General features: G+C 41.0%; 1 protein-coding gene across 2 annotated transcripts in view; it reads right to left on the bottom strand.

The window, feature by feature from the left end:
• The window catches only part of dachd (dachshund d), a 107,651-nt gene extending 93,984 nt beyond the window's left edge, over positions 1-13,667 (bottom strand). For both annotated transcript variants that reach the window (XM_026912437.3, XM_026912436.3), the window contains exon 1: positions 12,799-13,667. In XM_026912437.3, the coding sequence (XP_026768238.1) occupies positions 12,799-13,361 (563 nt within the window). In that variant the 5' untranslated portion in view covers positions 13,362-13,667. The remainder of the gene's footprint in view (positions 1-12,798) is intronic.
• Positions 13,668-14,591: the final 924 nt, after the last annotated feature.

Raw genomic sequence — 14,591 nt, forward strand, 5'->3', positions numbered from 1 at the left:
TCAATTTAATAAGGAATGAGGGAAAGGGCACGGTTCTCTTTTTTCATTTGGAGGTTGCTTGCATCAAAATACATGAGATCAGCTTTAGTGTTTTGTTTGGCTCTGCCAAGGTTATTGGAGGCTCATTCCAAATTTCCTGAGGGGGAATTGTGTGAAAAATGACTCTGGGTAGATAAATCATTCGGCCCCAATCAAAAGCGAAATCAGTGGCGAAGACAAAAGACGCTGACGAGGGGCGAACAATGGAGAAGGTGAGATGTGGGGATCACAGGAGGCAGCTCTGATAGGCAGCGCAGGTGGGCCTTGACAAGTTAACCAAGCGCTGGAGTCGCACGTGGAGCTGCTGCGCTCGCACCAGACGTGAATTTCACAGGCCAAACTTGGTGCAGCAGGCGCTCTTGAGCCTGCCGAAATTAATAGGTGAAATCCGCACCATTTGCAACATGTGAGAGTGCGGACTGGGAGAACAGGCATGAAACAGCAAATGTAGCCACAGAACGCAACAAAGACATGGTCACATACATAAGCAGTCGCAGATGAATAAGTAACATATCATTTTTATGGCCTGCACTCACCAGCCATTAATGGGGCCATATGAGCACAACCTTGAGATGAAATGCCTGCCATGTTTAATCATATTCCGTAATAAATTGCCTTTAACAATTGAAATGAAATGGATGCGCAGTGCACTCAGTTAATTGTGGACACACATACAAAGATGCAAACCGGTGCTCAGGTCAGTACATTTCCCTAATAGAGAATCAGAGACACTCTTAGGTGTCTGCCAGTCGTTTTGCATGGATATAAATCTGTTCTGCATGTCCAGGATCAGAGAAGTTCTTCAAGGTCCGTCTAATCTAAACAGCCATTCTTCAATATAACTGCAACAGCAGAAAAGGGTGGGTTTAGAGGTTGTGCTCCCATTGCCAATACAAAAGCAGGAAATCCCACATATATTTGTTCTTTCTCTCCCTCTCCCTCTCTCTCTGTCTCTTTCCTTACCTTCAGCAAATAGTGCCTGAAGCTGGCAGCCACCTGCAATGTATTTTCTTTCTCCCCTCGACATTAAAGTCCTTCACAGAAATCAAAATTTAATAAATCACCCCCCGAGTCTGACAGAGTTTATCTCATGGGGTCTGCTCTGACTTGGGAGGAGCCAGTGGACAGACGAAGCCACAGATTATAAGATGTGAAATTAACTACAGTTAGAAGTTAGAAGGGTTTGTGTCACCCAAAAGCCTTTTTCCTTTCTTTTCCACTGGCAGAAACGGTAGACTCCTTTCAGCTCTATGGCCATTTAACCTCATTTGCATCCTCGCTGTCACCACATCGCTTCTGCGCAGATACTGTTATGTTCAAGAGCTTTCATTAAGACCTAAAGTTGACATCCTTTTTACTGGGATGTGGCGGTATAAATCATAGCCGTGGCGCCCGCACATCTTGATCAAAGATTTGGCGCTATCGTGCCATGTTTCCTTTCACATAGCAGACAGGTCGGACACCACTCATCACTTACGGTAGAAGAGAGTTATGTACGTACATTTTATCTTCCTCATGCCTCCATGTTATCTGCTCACAGCATGCTAAATAACTGCCATTATTTACATTGACAAGAGAACTATACACAGCCGATTCAGAACACATATACCTGTTTTCAGTGTGCTTGCTCAATGCATGCCTAAGAGTACTTATTCAAGTGCAATATTATTTTTACTTGCAGTAGTAATACTTATCACATGCTGCTGCATTAGACTCATCCACTCTCACTATGACTCTAGTGCTACTTTTTTGTATAGCCACATTTTATATGTGCATGATATAAGTTGCATATAAAGTTGTGAATAAAGAGTTTGGAATTCTAAGTGACGGCAGCGGTGACCTGTGTGTATGTTTGAACAGCTTAATAAGCTCTTAGTCATGTCTTTTATTAATAACACCCCGAGTGAGCGGTGGGAACGGGTTGACCCGGGGTCTCCGCCTAATCTTTCCTGATTCGGCCTGCTGCACCGGCCGCTCTCGCTATCTGTTTCTCTCGCTGATGTCTTCCTGCTGCGCCAGCGCTGTCAGCACCCTGGCCTTTCTGTGGCTCAGCCTCTATCTCTGTCTGGGGTGTGCTGAAAGAGCCTGTCATACCCTGACATTCCTATTGGCTTGACCCTGACCCTACACCTTTAATTATCCCGCCTTAAATCTCCTCCCACAGCAAAAAAAGGCAATATGTATCAAAGCAGGCTGAAAGTATATTTGTGTAATTCGTGTCACAGAGTAATGTGAAATAGTACTGCACTATCTGCTGCTTTGAGAATAGCAAGTGACACAGATGTTTCTTTATCAAGAAGGAATTACATAATGCCTCCATGTTTAAGAGCTCTTTTCAACGGACAGAGGAGAAACACAATGCACTGACGCTCGAATGATAACAACGGCACAGCAGATATAAATATAGTGTATTGTTCACCTCGGGTTCCTGATTTCCTTCAATTAAACATCCCTTTGACTAATAGCACCATAGAGGCCTGTTTGATCCGCGTAATCAGATCTGCAGAACGGCTATTGTCTCACATTCCTTTTCTGACATTTGAAAGGTCAAGAGTGAGAGGACATTTGATAACTGCGAACCCCCTTTGCTCCATTTTTTACAACCCTTAATCTCCTTTTGCAGAATTGGTAACACATAACCGTTAATCTCTGGCTGAACAGCAAGAGCGGAAGTTATATTGCTGTTTGAGGAAACTGCTCGATTTCTTTACACCACTATAAAGGTAAATCTCTGAGAACCTGAGTGAAGAGAAAATGTGTGTGTGGACGCTGGCCACAGACAAGTGGCAGTTTATTTCAAATAAAAAGCTTTCATGCCTGTACTTTAGTTATAATAACCATGTCAAATGGGAAAACTGCTCTTGTTTCAAAATTCTGAAATATTTCTGACTGAACTATTCCACTTCATTTTTACATATTTTATATATCCAATAAAAATGTATCTACCAACTGCCATGATAGTGTAAAATGCTTGACAGTGTGTAAACTGGCAATTACAAAACAATAAAATAAAAATTTATTAGACCTGTTCAGCTACACACTGTACATAATTTACAACGAATTATACATTGTTCATTTGTCAATCACTTCTCTAACAGAAAATATTTCACAGGAAGTAGATCATCACCAACTAAACAATAATATTTCATTTGGCACTTACTGAACACAAACTGAGTTCAATTACTGCTCAGCATTTACGAGTGTATGACAAACAAACAATTATATGATGAACAAATGTGTTCATATTACATACATAATATAAATATACAGTATTTATATTTATTTTTTTCTACAATTAATTTAAACTATTTTTTTATTTTAATTATATTTTGTTTTTAAATAATAATTAATTATATTTAGTAGTATACATATTGGACCCTACAACATTTTTATAAAATAATAATAATAAATAAATAAATTTTGGTCTTTGATTAATTATTCACAGCTAAGGAAAAACTGCGGAGGTGGAGGCCATAAGTGAAAAAAAAATGACAATATTATGGATAATATTCTAGTATTTGTAATACCTTTTGGCACGTGATGATCTACTTCCTTTAAAACATTTTCTGTTACACAAGTGATAGACAAATTAATAATGAATTAATATGAACAGCATATGATGTGTCATGGATCACTAGAAACTTGAGATATGCATTTAAGGCTTAGAAAAATCACAACATGTCTAGAAAAGGAAAACTGAAACAGAACATCATATTTATTTCCCAGTAGTTATAACACTTTTTTTTCATGTCAGGGTAGTGCTTCAAAGAACTCAGTCGACAGCACTGTTATCTGTGTAAAACACAATGTCTGACACAATACACAAGGCCTGGCATTCAGTTCCTGCCTCTCTCTGTGACAGTGCTCTCCTTTAAATACATCTTATTTCTTTTAACAGCAACCTTGGGAGAGCTGCAGCACTCTAAAGCGCCAACACTTAACACCTTGTAGCCGAAGGAAACATTTCTGATCTGCTCGTGTCATTTAATCATCCGTATTCTACCGAGCTGTGCAGAAACAATTTTGCAGGATATTAACTTCCAACTAAACCCTGCTTGTGTCATTTGTGGTTCCACTCAACCAGTGGTCCCACGGGGAACGCACCCTCCTTACAGCTGTAATGAGCTTCACGGCGCAGAATAAAACCAGTTAATAGAAAGGTAAGATTTAAAAAAAAACATGCATGAATCAGGAAATATTAGCCATTAAAAGTGTTGCTGAAAACCTTCCTGGTAAAGTAGACAAAGCTAGCCTTGCTATGAATAGCTCCTTTTGGTGTGAAAGTCTAGCTGAATAGCTAATATGCCATCTCACCTCCAAGACAAGTGCAGACTTCAGTGTTTGCCTTCAGGGACACACTTTGTCAAATAGCATAGAAAATAACTTTAGAGAGAAAATTGAATGTGAGAGTTTTAAAGGGACGTGCTATCCATGGGGATGCCTCACAATTAGGCTAATACTAAATTATCTGAGGTAAAACCACATAAGTAAACAGTAAACTAACTCTTTCAGAGCTAAAAGGCTGTGTGTCTCTTGGCAAAAGCCTCCTTATTCCTTGCTTATGGCCTGCAGAATACAAAGGAAGGCAATGCCATCCCATGAAAACCATTTTTGTTCCATTGCAAAAAAAAAAAAAAAAAAAAAAAAACTAGGTCATCCTCTCATAATTGTCAATCATGCAATAAATCTCTCTGTGCCACAAATGAATACTGCACTGGGAATGAAACAAAGCTTATTGGCATGCGATGTCAGCTCGACTTAATTCATTCTCCTTTTCAGAAAAGCCTATTCACATGTGAAGTTTATGGATGTCACAGTGTCTGCTCTGGAGCAACAGAGGGATAATACATATAGACAGATGTATTATGCTGAAAAACTTTTATCAGCATAATGCTTGGGAGCCTGTATAGAGCACAAAGCCTGCGTTGGATTTGACATAACAGGACAAATTTATAAGTAGAATACATTAACTGGTATGATGGCAGTTAGCAAAGGTGACTGTCATAAACCTGATGCATTTAAGCATTTAAACAGTTTTATGAGTAACTGTATATAAGTATAAGCACGGTATATAAATGAACAAGCTGAGTCCAACCTCTTGTAGGTGCAAATCTCTCAAAGAAGACTGATATGTGATTGAAAAGTGATGGTTTGATTAAAACTTGGCTTATCTTCAAGAAAAACCACAGCTGTGAAACACGAGACAGTGAGCCACTAGACCTGTGTAATAGTCTACACCATCTTCCTGACAAACAAAGGCTATAAAAGCAGGCGACGTGTGTGTGCTGTGGCCGCCGCTGCCTCGCCTTCCGCATCCCCCAGCCAGGTGTCATCGGTTTACACATATCTGATGGGACAGAAAGGGGGCGCGGTGGTCCACTTCCAGCAGACGAATTCGGTGTCATGTCTCTCCGGAGCAAACTGTCAGTCTTTACGGGGAGAGTAATAATAGCCGGGCACTATGGCTCACCGTGGCAGGGGCGATATTTTAAAAGAAGCCTCAGCGAGACAGTGACATTTGAGTCTTGAGGAGAGAAACTCAAGCCAAGCATCATTGAAAAAAACACTGGAGTTATTATAATGGCTCTCTCTTTCTCTCTCGCAGGGCTCAGGGAGCAAGCAACGTGAGAGGCTCTGGATCAGGTCTAAAGGAAAAGACGGTGGCTTTTGTTTGACACAGAAATACAGTGTAGATCTATTTCTAATGCACTCTGCGCAGGCAAACTTGAGCAGGGTGGAGGATTGGAGTGGATGGCGTGTAAATGGGATTTTCAGTTTATTACAATTGCACGCCAAAGATTTTCTATGTGCCTTTGTATATAATCAAAAAATATTTTTCAGGGATGTGTCCCTTTCACAGTTAGTCATGCCATATGTGACACTGATTTATGCCGGCCTTCTGTGGGCACTGCATTGTGAAAACATGGCAGGGTTATGCTGCTCGAGTACAAGGTTGCAGAACAAAATAAATGTCTATTTGTCAAAAAAAAAAAAAAAAAATTCAAATCGCTTGGCAAACTCAATCAAAATGAGTCATAGTTAATTCTCAAGTAATGGAGGACTGTGTTAAAGTGGGTTTCTACTGTTTGAAACGCTGCAGCCTTTCAACAGGGAGAGAGAACGGAGAAAAACACACTAGCGGGATCATTGCTACAGCCAAATGCTTAGCATTTTTATTTAATAAGCAGCCATTTGTGTTTCACCTTGAAAGTGTCTTATTCAAGAAGCAAAACGCATAGCTAACAACTCCTGCACGCAACATATGGGATCCTTAGTGGCAATAAAAAAACAATATTCGTGTTTTGTTATGATTATTATGATTCAATTTAGGCAAATTGACTTTACACGCTGCTGTGTGGTCTGTGAGGAGTTCAGCTCCCGAGCGAGGGGCCTGGAGTCTCGCGTTTGTCAGAGGCCTGTCTGAGAGCAGATGCTTTGAACGGTGATAGAATTCCATTCTGGTCTCAAGTGTCATTAGCTGCGAGCCATTCGCTTTGCCAGGTAAAGATTAGATAACAATCACAACTTTATGAGATGCTCCTGGAGGTGTTGGAGCAGGCTTTTGTACTGGGCCAAGCAACGCTGACAGAGAAATGTTATTTCTGTGTAATTTCCCTTTTATTTTACATTTTGATTGTGAAGCTAAGTGGAAATTATTCCGTTGCTTCGACAGTTTGCAGTGTACTTGAGAAAGAGAGAACCTAAATTGATCAACTGCAATGAATAAATTTCTAACAAGTATGCTGTCAGCTTAACTTTATAGAAACAAGCCTTAAAAAAGCATGTGCATCCTATAATCAAAGAGCCACCAGGTTTTTTTTTTTTTTCAAAAGGTTTCAAAAGGGTGCTTTAGAGCCACATATTTCATGCTTTGAGGAGGGCTTGAAAGTGAATTCATTGAGCACTTATTTCTTTTGTCCTCAGAAAAATGGCGCAAGCACTCCAGAGCCTGTTGTTTTTCTTTAATGGAGTCATGGCGCTCTCATTGCCCTGTAAAGTGGAGCTTGTTCTGACCTAAATGAAAACAGCCTGCAGAGCTAAATAATCACCTGTCCTCCAGGCTGGCACTACCAAAGCTGCTGACGCCGTTTACCGCACCGAGCCATTACCATATCCCTCATGCTCAAACACAAACACAAATCTCACAAACCTCCTTCAAGAAAATTCGTTTTACAAAAAACAATGGCATGAACAAGCTCCGTGATGGTTACTGTGGTCAAAATGTAGAGATGTGGTAGAACACACATGTTTACATACTGCAATAATTTATCTCTCAGAGCCTAAAAAAACAAGTTGGAAGAAATTTCTGGAATCCCATTTGAGATTGATTCCCACAAGTATTCTTTTTTTTTTTTTTTTTTTTCCCTGTCATCTCCAATGTGAAAATGAGCTAGGGAAAATTAACTCCTGATACAGCTACGCTGAATTAGACAGTGAAAAAAAAGCACTTTTTAAGGATTCCAGCCTTGTCATTTTCAATTTTCTGCTCTTTGGACATGCGTGTATTCAGATTCAAGAACATCTACTCGGCATATCAATCCTAATTAGACAATCTGGGTCCACGAAGGATAGGAGCAGAGTTATTTGCATAATTTAATCATAAATACTCAGTGATACATATTTCCAAATGCATTTGTACAATTATCTTTTCATCCTTGGGGCAAAAGTATTAATATGATTAGGCAATAATTCTTAAAAAAGAGCAGGAAAATAGGAAAGTGGCAAGTGCACCCTCTTTTTAAACTCCAGCTTTGGGCTATATGAAAAATTAATTAATTTCGGGGGGAAAATCAATTTCTCTACGTGACCACATTAGACAGAGCGGGGCTACAGCCTGGAATCTCCGTCCAATCAAGAAATCTCATCTGCTCCCTCTAACTTCTGTCAGTAGTGTTTAACATCGCTGTACAAGCACCAGTGATCTGCGTCTTACTCCCTAAATACGGTGTAATGTGGACGAGCTGCCGGCTAAAGACATGCCAGACCCTACAGTGTCTCTCTCGTTCACACACACCCACACACACACACACACACGCACACACACACGCACACATGCACACAGCCAATCTGTCACAGGTGCTGCTACACTATTCCAATTTCCTAACTATGCTTTCTCCTAACTGCTTTATTCTTTTCAGCATTTAAAAAAATACCAAAACTATCTGCACTTTAGTCCCGTCAGCATCACCTAATGACATCCATTATACAACAGAACCTGATAAAACTCTACATGTGTATTAATAAATATGTGCATCATCAGAAACACAATACTGTCACTAAGCTCTGAGCCCCCAGCAGAAACGTGCAAATCTAATCAGCTCAAACTGTTTACAACAAAAAATTATAACAAAAAATTATGGTCTTTAGAGCCTCTTCCACGAAAAGAACTATAAATAGCTAGCAATGTCCTTTCAGCTAAATTTATTCAAGAGAATTAACTAAAAGAACAACTTTTCCTGACTTTGGTACAGATCCACAAATATTCTGAACAAAAAATAAATAGAAGAAGCAAATAAATATGCCAGTCCTAATTATTAATTACATTTAAATTTCATATTGACTTTTAAAAACCAATGCAACCATTGTTTCCTAATGACATCTTCTTGCGACATGCAGCAAATGCACAATTAATTTAGACACTAATCCTATCCAACAGCAGAGCTCTACCGACTCATAACAACAAAGATAAAAAGCCGGCTGTTTATCCTCTTCCTTTCTGACCCATCAGCACAACATGAACTCAGGGCCAGAGCAGAGAAATGCATATTTGATTTGTAAGAAAGTGCTTGAATGAATTTGTGATTTTAACAAGCCTTTTAACATGCACACCCCCCCTCCCTCCGCCTTCAAACTCTTTCATCCTAATCAGACATCTGTCTCTCTGTTTTTTTTTTTTTTAAGTTATTATCACCCTGGCTCCCTCTTGGATGTGGTTGCTGGGTGACGGGTATCTTAGCACCCACTCTGACTGGGAATGATTTGAATCCGATCCAAAGATTTCCCATGAGTACCTGTAAACACATCTGTGCCCTGCCGAAAACAAATATATCAGAAGAGCACTGCAAAAAGAGAGAGAGAAAGAGAAAGAGAGAGAGAAAGAGAGAGAGAGAGAAAGAGGAGCGATAAAATCTACCACCACTGGTGAAGACGTAACCCCCGAGCGCTAGACAAAATAATCCCACTTTCCTGTAAATGGGACAGTTTGTATCATAATACAAACAAAACACAAGCCTCTTTTTTAAAATGCCCTTATAGGACTGGGCTTGTAAATATAATTTTTGACATTTATATTGATTCAAATTATGACGCTATTATAAGAAAAAAATGTGCAAAATACCACTTAAATAAAATCCATGAAATTCGAGGGCTGAGAAAAATAGCCGACATCCCTAAGGCCTCCTGTCGTCTGGAGGTGCGTGTTTAACCTTCTGAGGTAGACAATGATTGTCAATTAACTGCTGCATTGCTGTGCATGTACAGCTTGCCTCCAGTGAGGGAGCAGCACTGTTGTGATGTTTCAATAACCCTGTAAGTTCAGATACCGGTGGGAATGAACGGAGCCTGCGCTGTCCCACACACAAAATGAAAAGGAAAACAAGTGGCTGAAGTATTGCTTCTCATGAGGCACTGTCGTAGCTCCCATGAAAGCAAGAGATTATGGGCCCTCTATCTGCTCGGCACCGGAAGGAGAGCATTAATCTGGGTCGAGGCTCTGTGTGAAGGTGCAGCAGAAAGAGAGAGCGAGAGAGAGAGAGAAAGAGGGAAAGAGAGAGGGAGAGAAGTGTTTCCTCCTGCAGAGCGAGAGCGCAGATCATCTGCTGCTGCCGTACAGCACATGCATTAAACAAGAGCAGCCAAAGATAAACAGCTATCATTTAGCAAAAAAAACATTTTGTCATCATAATAGTGTGGGAATTAATGCATGGATATCTTCATGTTCTGTGCAAATCTATGGTGCTCTCAGTACACACTACATGAAAAGAAATATGCACAAATTCCACTAGGTCACTCTAGACAAGGTTTCTTTATATGGCTTCATGTATGGCTCCAGACACGTGAAAAACATCTGCAATACTTTGCTGCATCATCAAAACTCAAGTGACCCACGAATACTTGAATTAGGAGCTAAAGTGCAAACCTTTCTGCTTAAAGTGCCAAACATACACACACAGATTCAATCAGCAGTGTAACGAAGAGCTGCTCCTCCTGCGCCATCTGTTTGTGTTCCATCTACACAGGATATCTTTGTCCATACAAATGATGTAATTCTCCAAATGGGAAGCAGCCATGGCGGATATGATTGATTTCAGCATAACACCGGCAGTACCAGGTGCTTTCAGAGACCATTACAGGCCTCTCCGTGCAGCAGTAATAGGCGAGCACTTTAGCGTCATTAAAGCAATATGTAGCACTGCATTATCCTTTAACCCCATCGCTGGCCACTCTCAGTGCCAACCTCAGAGTTCAAATCACACACTATATCACTGTGTGACCAGGGAAGGTCTGAGTGAACTGAGGACTGAGGCCTCACCACTTTAAGTTCCAGCTCTCGCAAATAGAATGATCTTCACTGTGGACGCGCTGGTCAAACAACCCAAAAATGAAGGTGTGAAGTATGATGAAGAGCACTCATTTAAGTTTAATTTTTTTTTATTCCAATTATTTCCATGTTTAGGAAAAACTGTAATTAATCATATATAAAAATTTGACATGGGTCAAGGCATAATGTGGCCAGTATATAAGAGACCAGTATTCTGTAACTAAGCCCAAAAATTCTGATTTTGTGATTTTGTCATATATATATATATATATATATATATATATATATATATATATATATATATATATACACCAATGATTACATATTATTAATATATTATATTAATGAATTAATTGTACTAACAATAACAAAAACAATAATTGTGACCTTTCTCCTTAAATGACATTCGTCTTACTATAAAATTAAATTATTATTATTATTATTATTATTATTATTATTATTATGTTTTTTACTGACAATTAGACAAAGGTTATTTAAGGAAAAAGGTCACATGTCTTGCACCCACTTAACAGTAATCTATGTTTCCACTACTTAAAATTAGCTAGAGGCAGTGAATCCTTCCTCATTATTGACAGTATGCACTTACTGACCACAAGCACTTTGAAAAAAAGGAAAGAAAGAAAGTTAAAAAAGGAAAGAAAGAAAGAAAGAAAGAAAGAAAGAAACGCAAACACTAGAAATAACTGAACGCACTAGGAGATCACGCACATTGCGCAATATTTAATAACCATTAGTAACCATTTAATAAAAATAATAGGATTTTTTTCCTCTTTTTTTATCCGATTTTTTTATATGATCAAATACATTAAGAGAGCATTATTGGTCAAATGTTATATATTAAATTAAAGTAATTTAATTAATGAGGTCCACTTATTCAATATGTATAAGTGTTCTTTTTTTTTTTTTTTTTAAATATTCAGTGCTTGAAAAGTGCATGTTTATATAGCAGTATGTAAACACACCTAGGCTTTACTCAGGTTAAAGATATTATGATATTATGTTACTGTTAGCCTTCATTCATTAGACTGTCATAATCAATCAATACTACCCTGAGATTTAATTCCAAAATTCTGAGAATGAGTTATCATATTCAAAATTACACTTCATTATAAAATATTAGGGGCAACATGCACAGCAAATAAGCCAGTGTTATTTTTACAGTGCTTATTTATAAAGGTCCAGCTGGACGTCCATGATGACTGTAAAAGTTAATCTTAAACACACTGTTGTTTAGCTGTGCACTTCGTGTCAGTGCTGTATAAATTCATCTAACACACTGTTGTTTAGCTGTGCACTTCGTGTCAGTGCTGTATAAATTAATCTAACACACTGATGCTTAGCTGTGTACTTTGTGTCAGTGCTGTATAAATTAATCTAACACACTGATGCTTAGCTGTGTACTTTGTGTCAGTGGTATAAAAGTTAATCCAGGACAATGATGTTTAGCTGTGTTTCTTGTGCCAGTGGTTTATAAATTAATCTAACACACTGTTTAGCAGTGTGTTTTGTGTAAGAAGTGTACAAGTTAATCTAACACACTGATGTTTAGTTGTGTGTTTTGCATCAGTGGAGTAGAAGTTCATGTAACACACTGATGTTTAGCTGTGTGTTTTGCATCAGTGGAGTAGAAGTTCATGTAACACACTGATGTTTTGCTGCGTTTGCATCAGTGGTGTGGAAGTTAATGTAACACACTGATGTTCAGCTGTGTGTTTTGCATCAGTGGTGTGGAAGTTCATGTAACACACTGATGTTTAGCTGTGTGTTTTGCATCAGTGGTGTGGAAGTTCATGTAACACACTGATGTTTAGCTGTGTGTTTTGCATCAGTGGTGTGGAAGTTCATGTAACACACTGATGTTCAGCTGTGTGTTTTGCATCAGTGGTGTATTTTGCATCAGTGGTGTAGAAGTTACAGTAACACACTGATGTTCAGCTGTGTGTTTAGAAGTCAGTGTGCTGTAAGCTAAGTGCAGTGTACTCGGTGTCAGTGGTGTAAAAGTTAAGTGCACGGCGGTAACGGCTCCGCTACGTCATCAGCTCGGTTGAACGCGCGAGCTCGGAGTCGGTTCTCTGCAGCTCTGCGCTTCTTTACCGTGGAACAAGTAACCGAGAAGTTGGAGGTGTTTGCGCGCGAAGCTGCGAGAAGAATCGGCTCTTTTCCGAGCTCACGGTGCAACTCAGGCGCTCAGCGCTTACCTGGCATTGGTGCAGTCGTTGTAGAGCGTCTCGAAGTCTTTGCGGGAGATGAGCTTGCAGCGGTTGACGCCGGGCTGGATGGCGCCGAGGCCGCGCAGCACGCGCACCTGCTCCACGTTGCACACCACGGGCGTGATCTCGAGCCGCTTCAGCTTGGTGTAGACGGTGTGCAGCCCGCCGACCAGGTGCTTCAGGAACAGATCGAAGGCCTGCGGCAGGCAGATGAGCTCCCGTCCGTCCACGGTGAACGAGGCCACCTGCGCGCCCCTCAGCTCCACCATCTTGCACTCGTTATTCTGCGGGGTGTTCTCCACGGGCGACGGGGTCGAGTACACGGGCTTGGAGGCGAGCGGAGACGGAGTGACGGCGATCGGTATGGCCGGGCTTCCTGCCGCCGCTCTCAGCTCCGAGCGGAACGGGTTCGCAGCGGCCGGAGCCACCGACGGACACGGAGACGAGGTGGCCGACGGTGATGAAGTGTTCACCGAGGAGGAAGAGGAGGATGAGATGGGAGACGGCTGGACCAGAGAGGAAGGGGGGATCAAAGCAGCCGGCACGGCCATGGTCAGCTCGAGCACGCGGTAAAGTTCAAAAAGTGGGCAAAAACCCCCAAAGAAGAGAAAAAAGTAACGCGCGAGTTCGTTAGGAGAAATCCACAGCAGCGCGCTCCGCCGAGAAAAGTATTAAAAAAAAAAAAAAAAAAAAAAAAAAGAGGGGGGGTGACGAGAAAAATCGTCAGTGGTAATGAATTAGGCTGTGCACGGCGGGAGGACCATTTGGAGATTGGAAGAAAGAGCCTGAGAGAGAGAGAGAGACAGAGAGAGAGAGCCAGAGACAGAGTGACAGGAAGAAAATGAGCTGAAAAGTGCAGCTCGCGCTCTGGGATGAGTTGTTGTTGTCACAAGGTCCAAGGAGGGAGGAGCTAGTGGACACTGTCGGCCTTTGAAGCGCGCGCACACAGCCTGCGTCCGAGAGCGCGCGATAAAGCATTCAATAATTTCCCCCAATTAACGCTATTTACTGGAGCTACCAGATATTTTCACACTGTTTAGTACTGAGTGGAAGTGGAAGGCGATGCAAACACTGTGGAGCCCAGCTTTACACTGCCCGCACACTCACACTCTGACTTCTCTTCTTCATACAGAACTCTTCATTTATTTTTATTTCTAGGATGTTTCTCTATAGCAGTTCTACCTCTCTGGTGTCAAAATGCCTCGCTTTGCCATGCAGACTCACTACCCTGTCCTGAATCACCACCCTGTCCTGAATCACCACCCTGTCCTGAATCATTACCCTGTCCTGAATCATTACCCTGTCCTGAATTACTACCCTGTCCTGAATCACTACCCTGTCCTGAATCACTACCCTGTCCTGAATCATTATACTGTCCTGAATCACTACCCTGTCCTGAATCATTACCCTGTCCTGAATCACTCCCCTGTCCTGAATCATTATACTGTCCTGAATCACCACCCTGTCCTGAATCATTACCCTGTCCTGAATCATTACCCTGTCCTGAATCACCACCCTGTCCTGAATCATTACCCTGTCCTGAATCACTACCCTGTCCTGAATCATTACCCTGTCCTGAATCATTACCCTGTCCTGAATCACCACCCTGTCCTGAATTACTACCCTGTCCTGAATCACTACCCTGTCCTGAATTACTACCCTGTCCTGAATCACTACCCTGTCCTGAATCACTCCCCTGTCCTGAATTACTACCCTGTCCTGAATCACTACCCTGTCCTGAATCATTACCCTGTCCTGAATCACTACCCTGTCCTGAATCA

This window comes from Pangasianodon hypophthalmus, chromosome 5 (assembly GCF_027358585.1).
Source record: "Pangasianodon hypophthalmus isolate fPanHyp1 chromosome 5, fPanHyp1.pri, whole genome shotgun sequence".
Lineage (NCBI taxonomy): Eukaryota > Metazoa > Chordata > Actinopteri > Siluriformes > Pangasiidae > Pangasianodon > Pangasianodon hypophthalmus.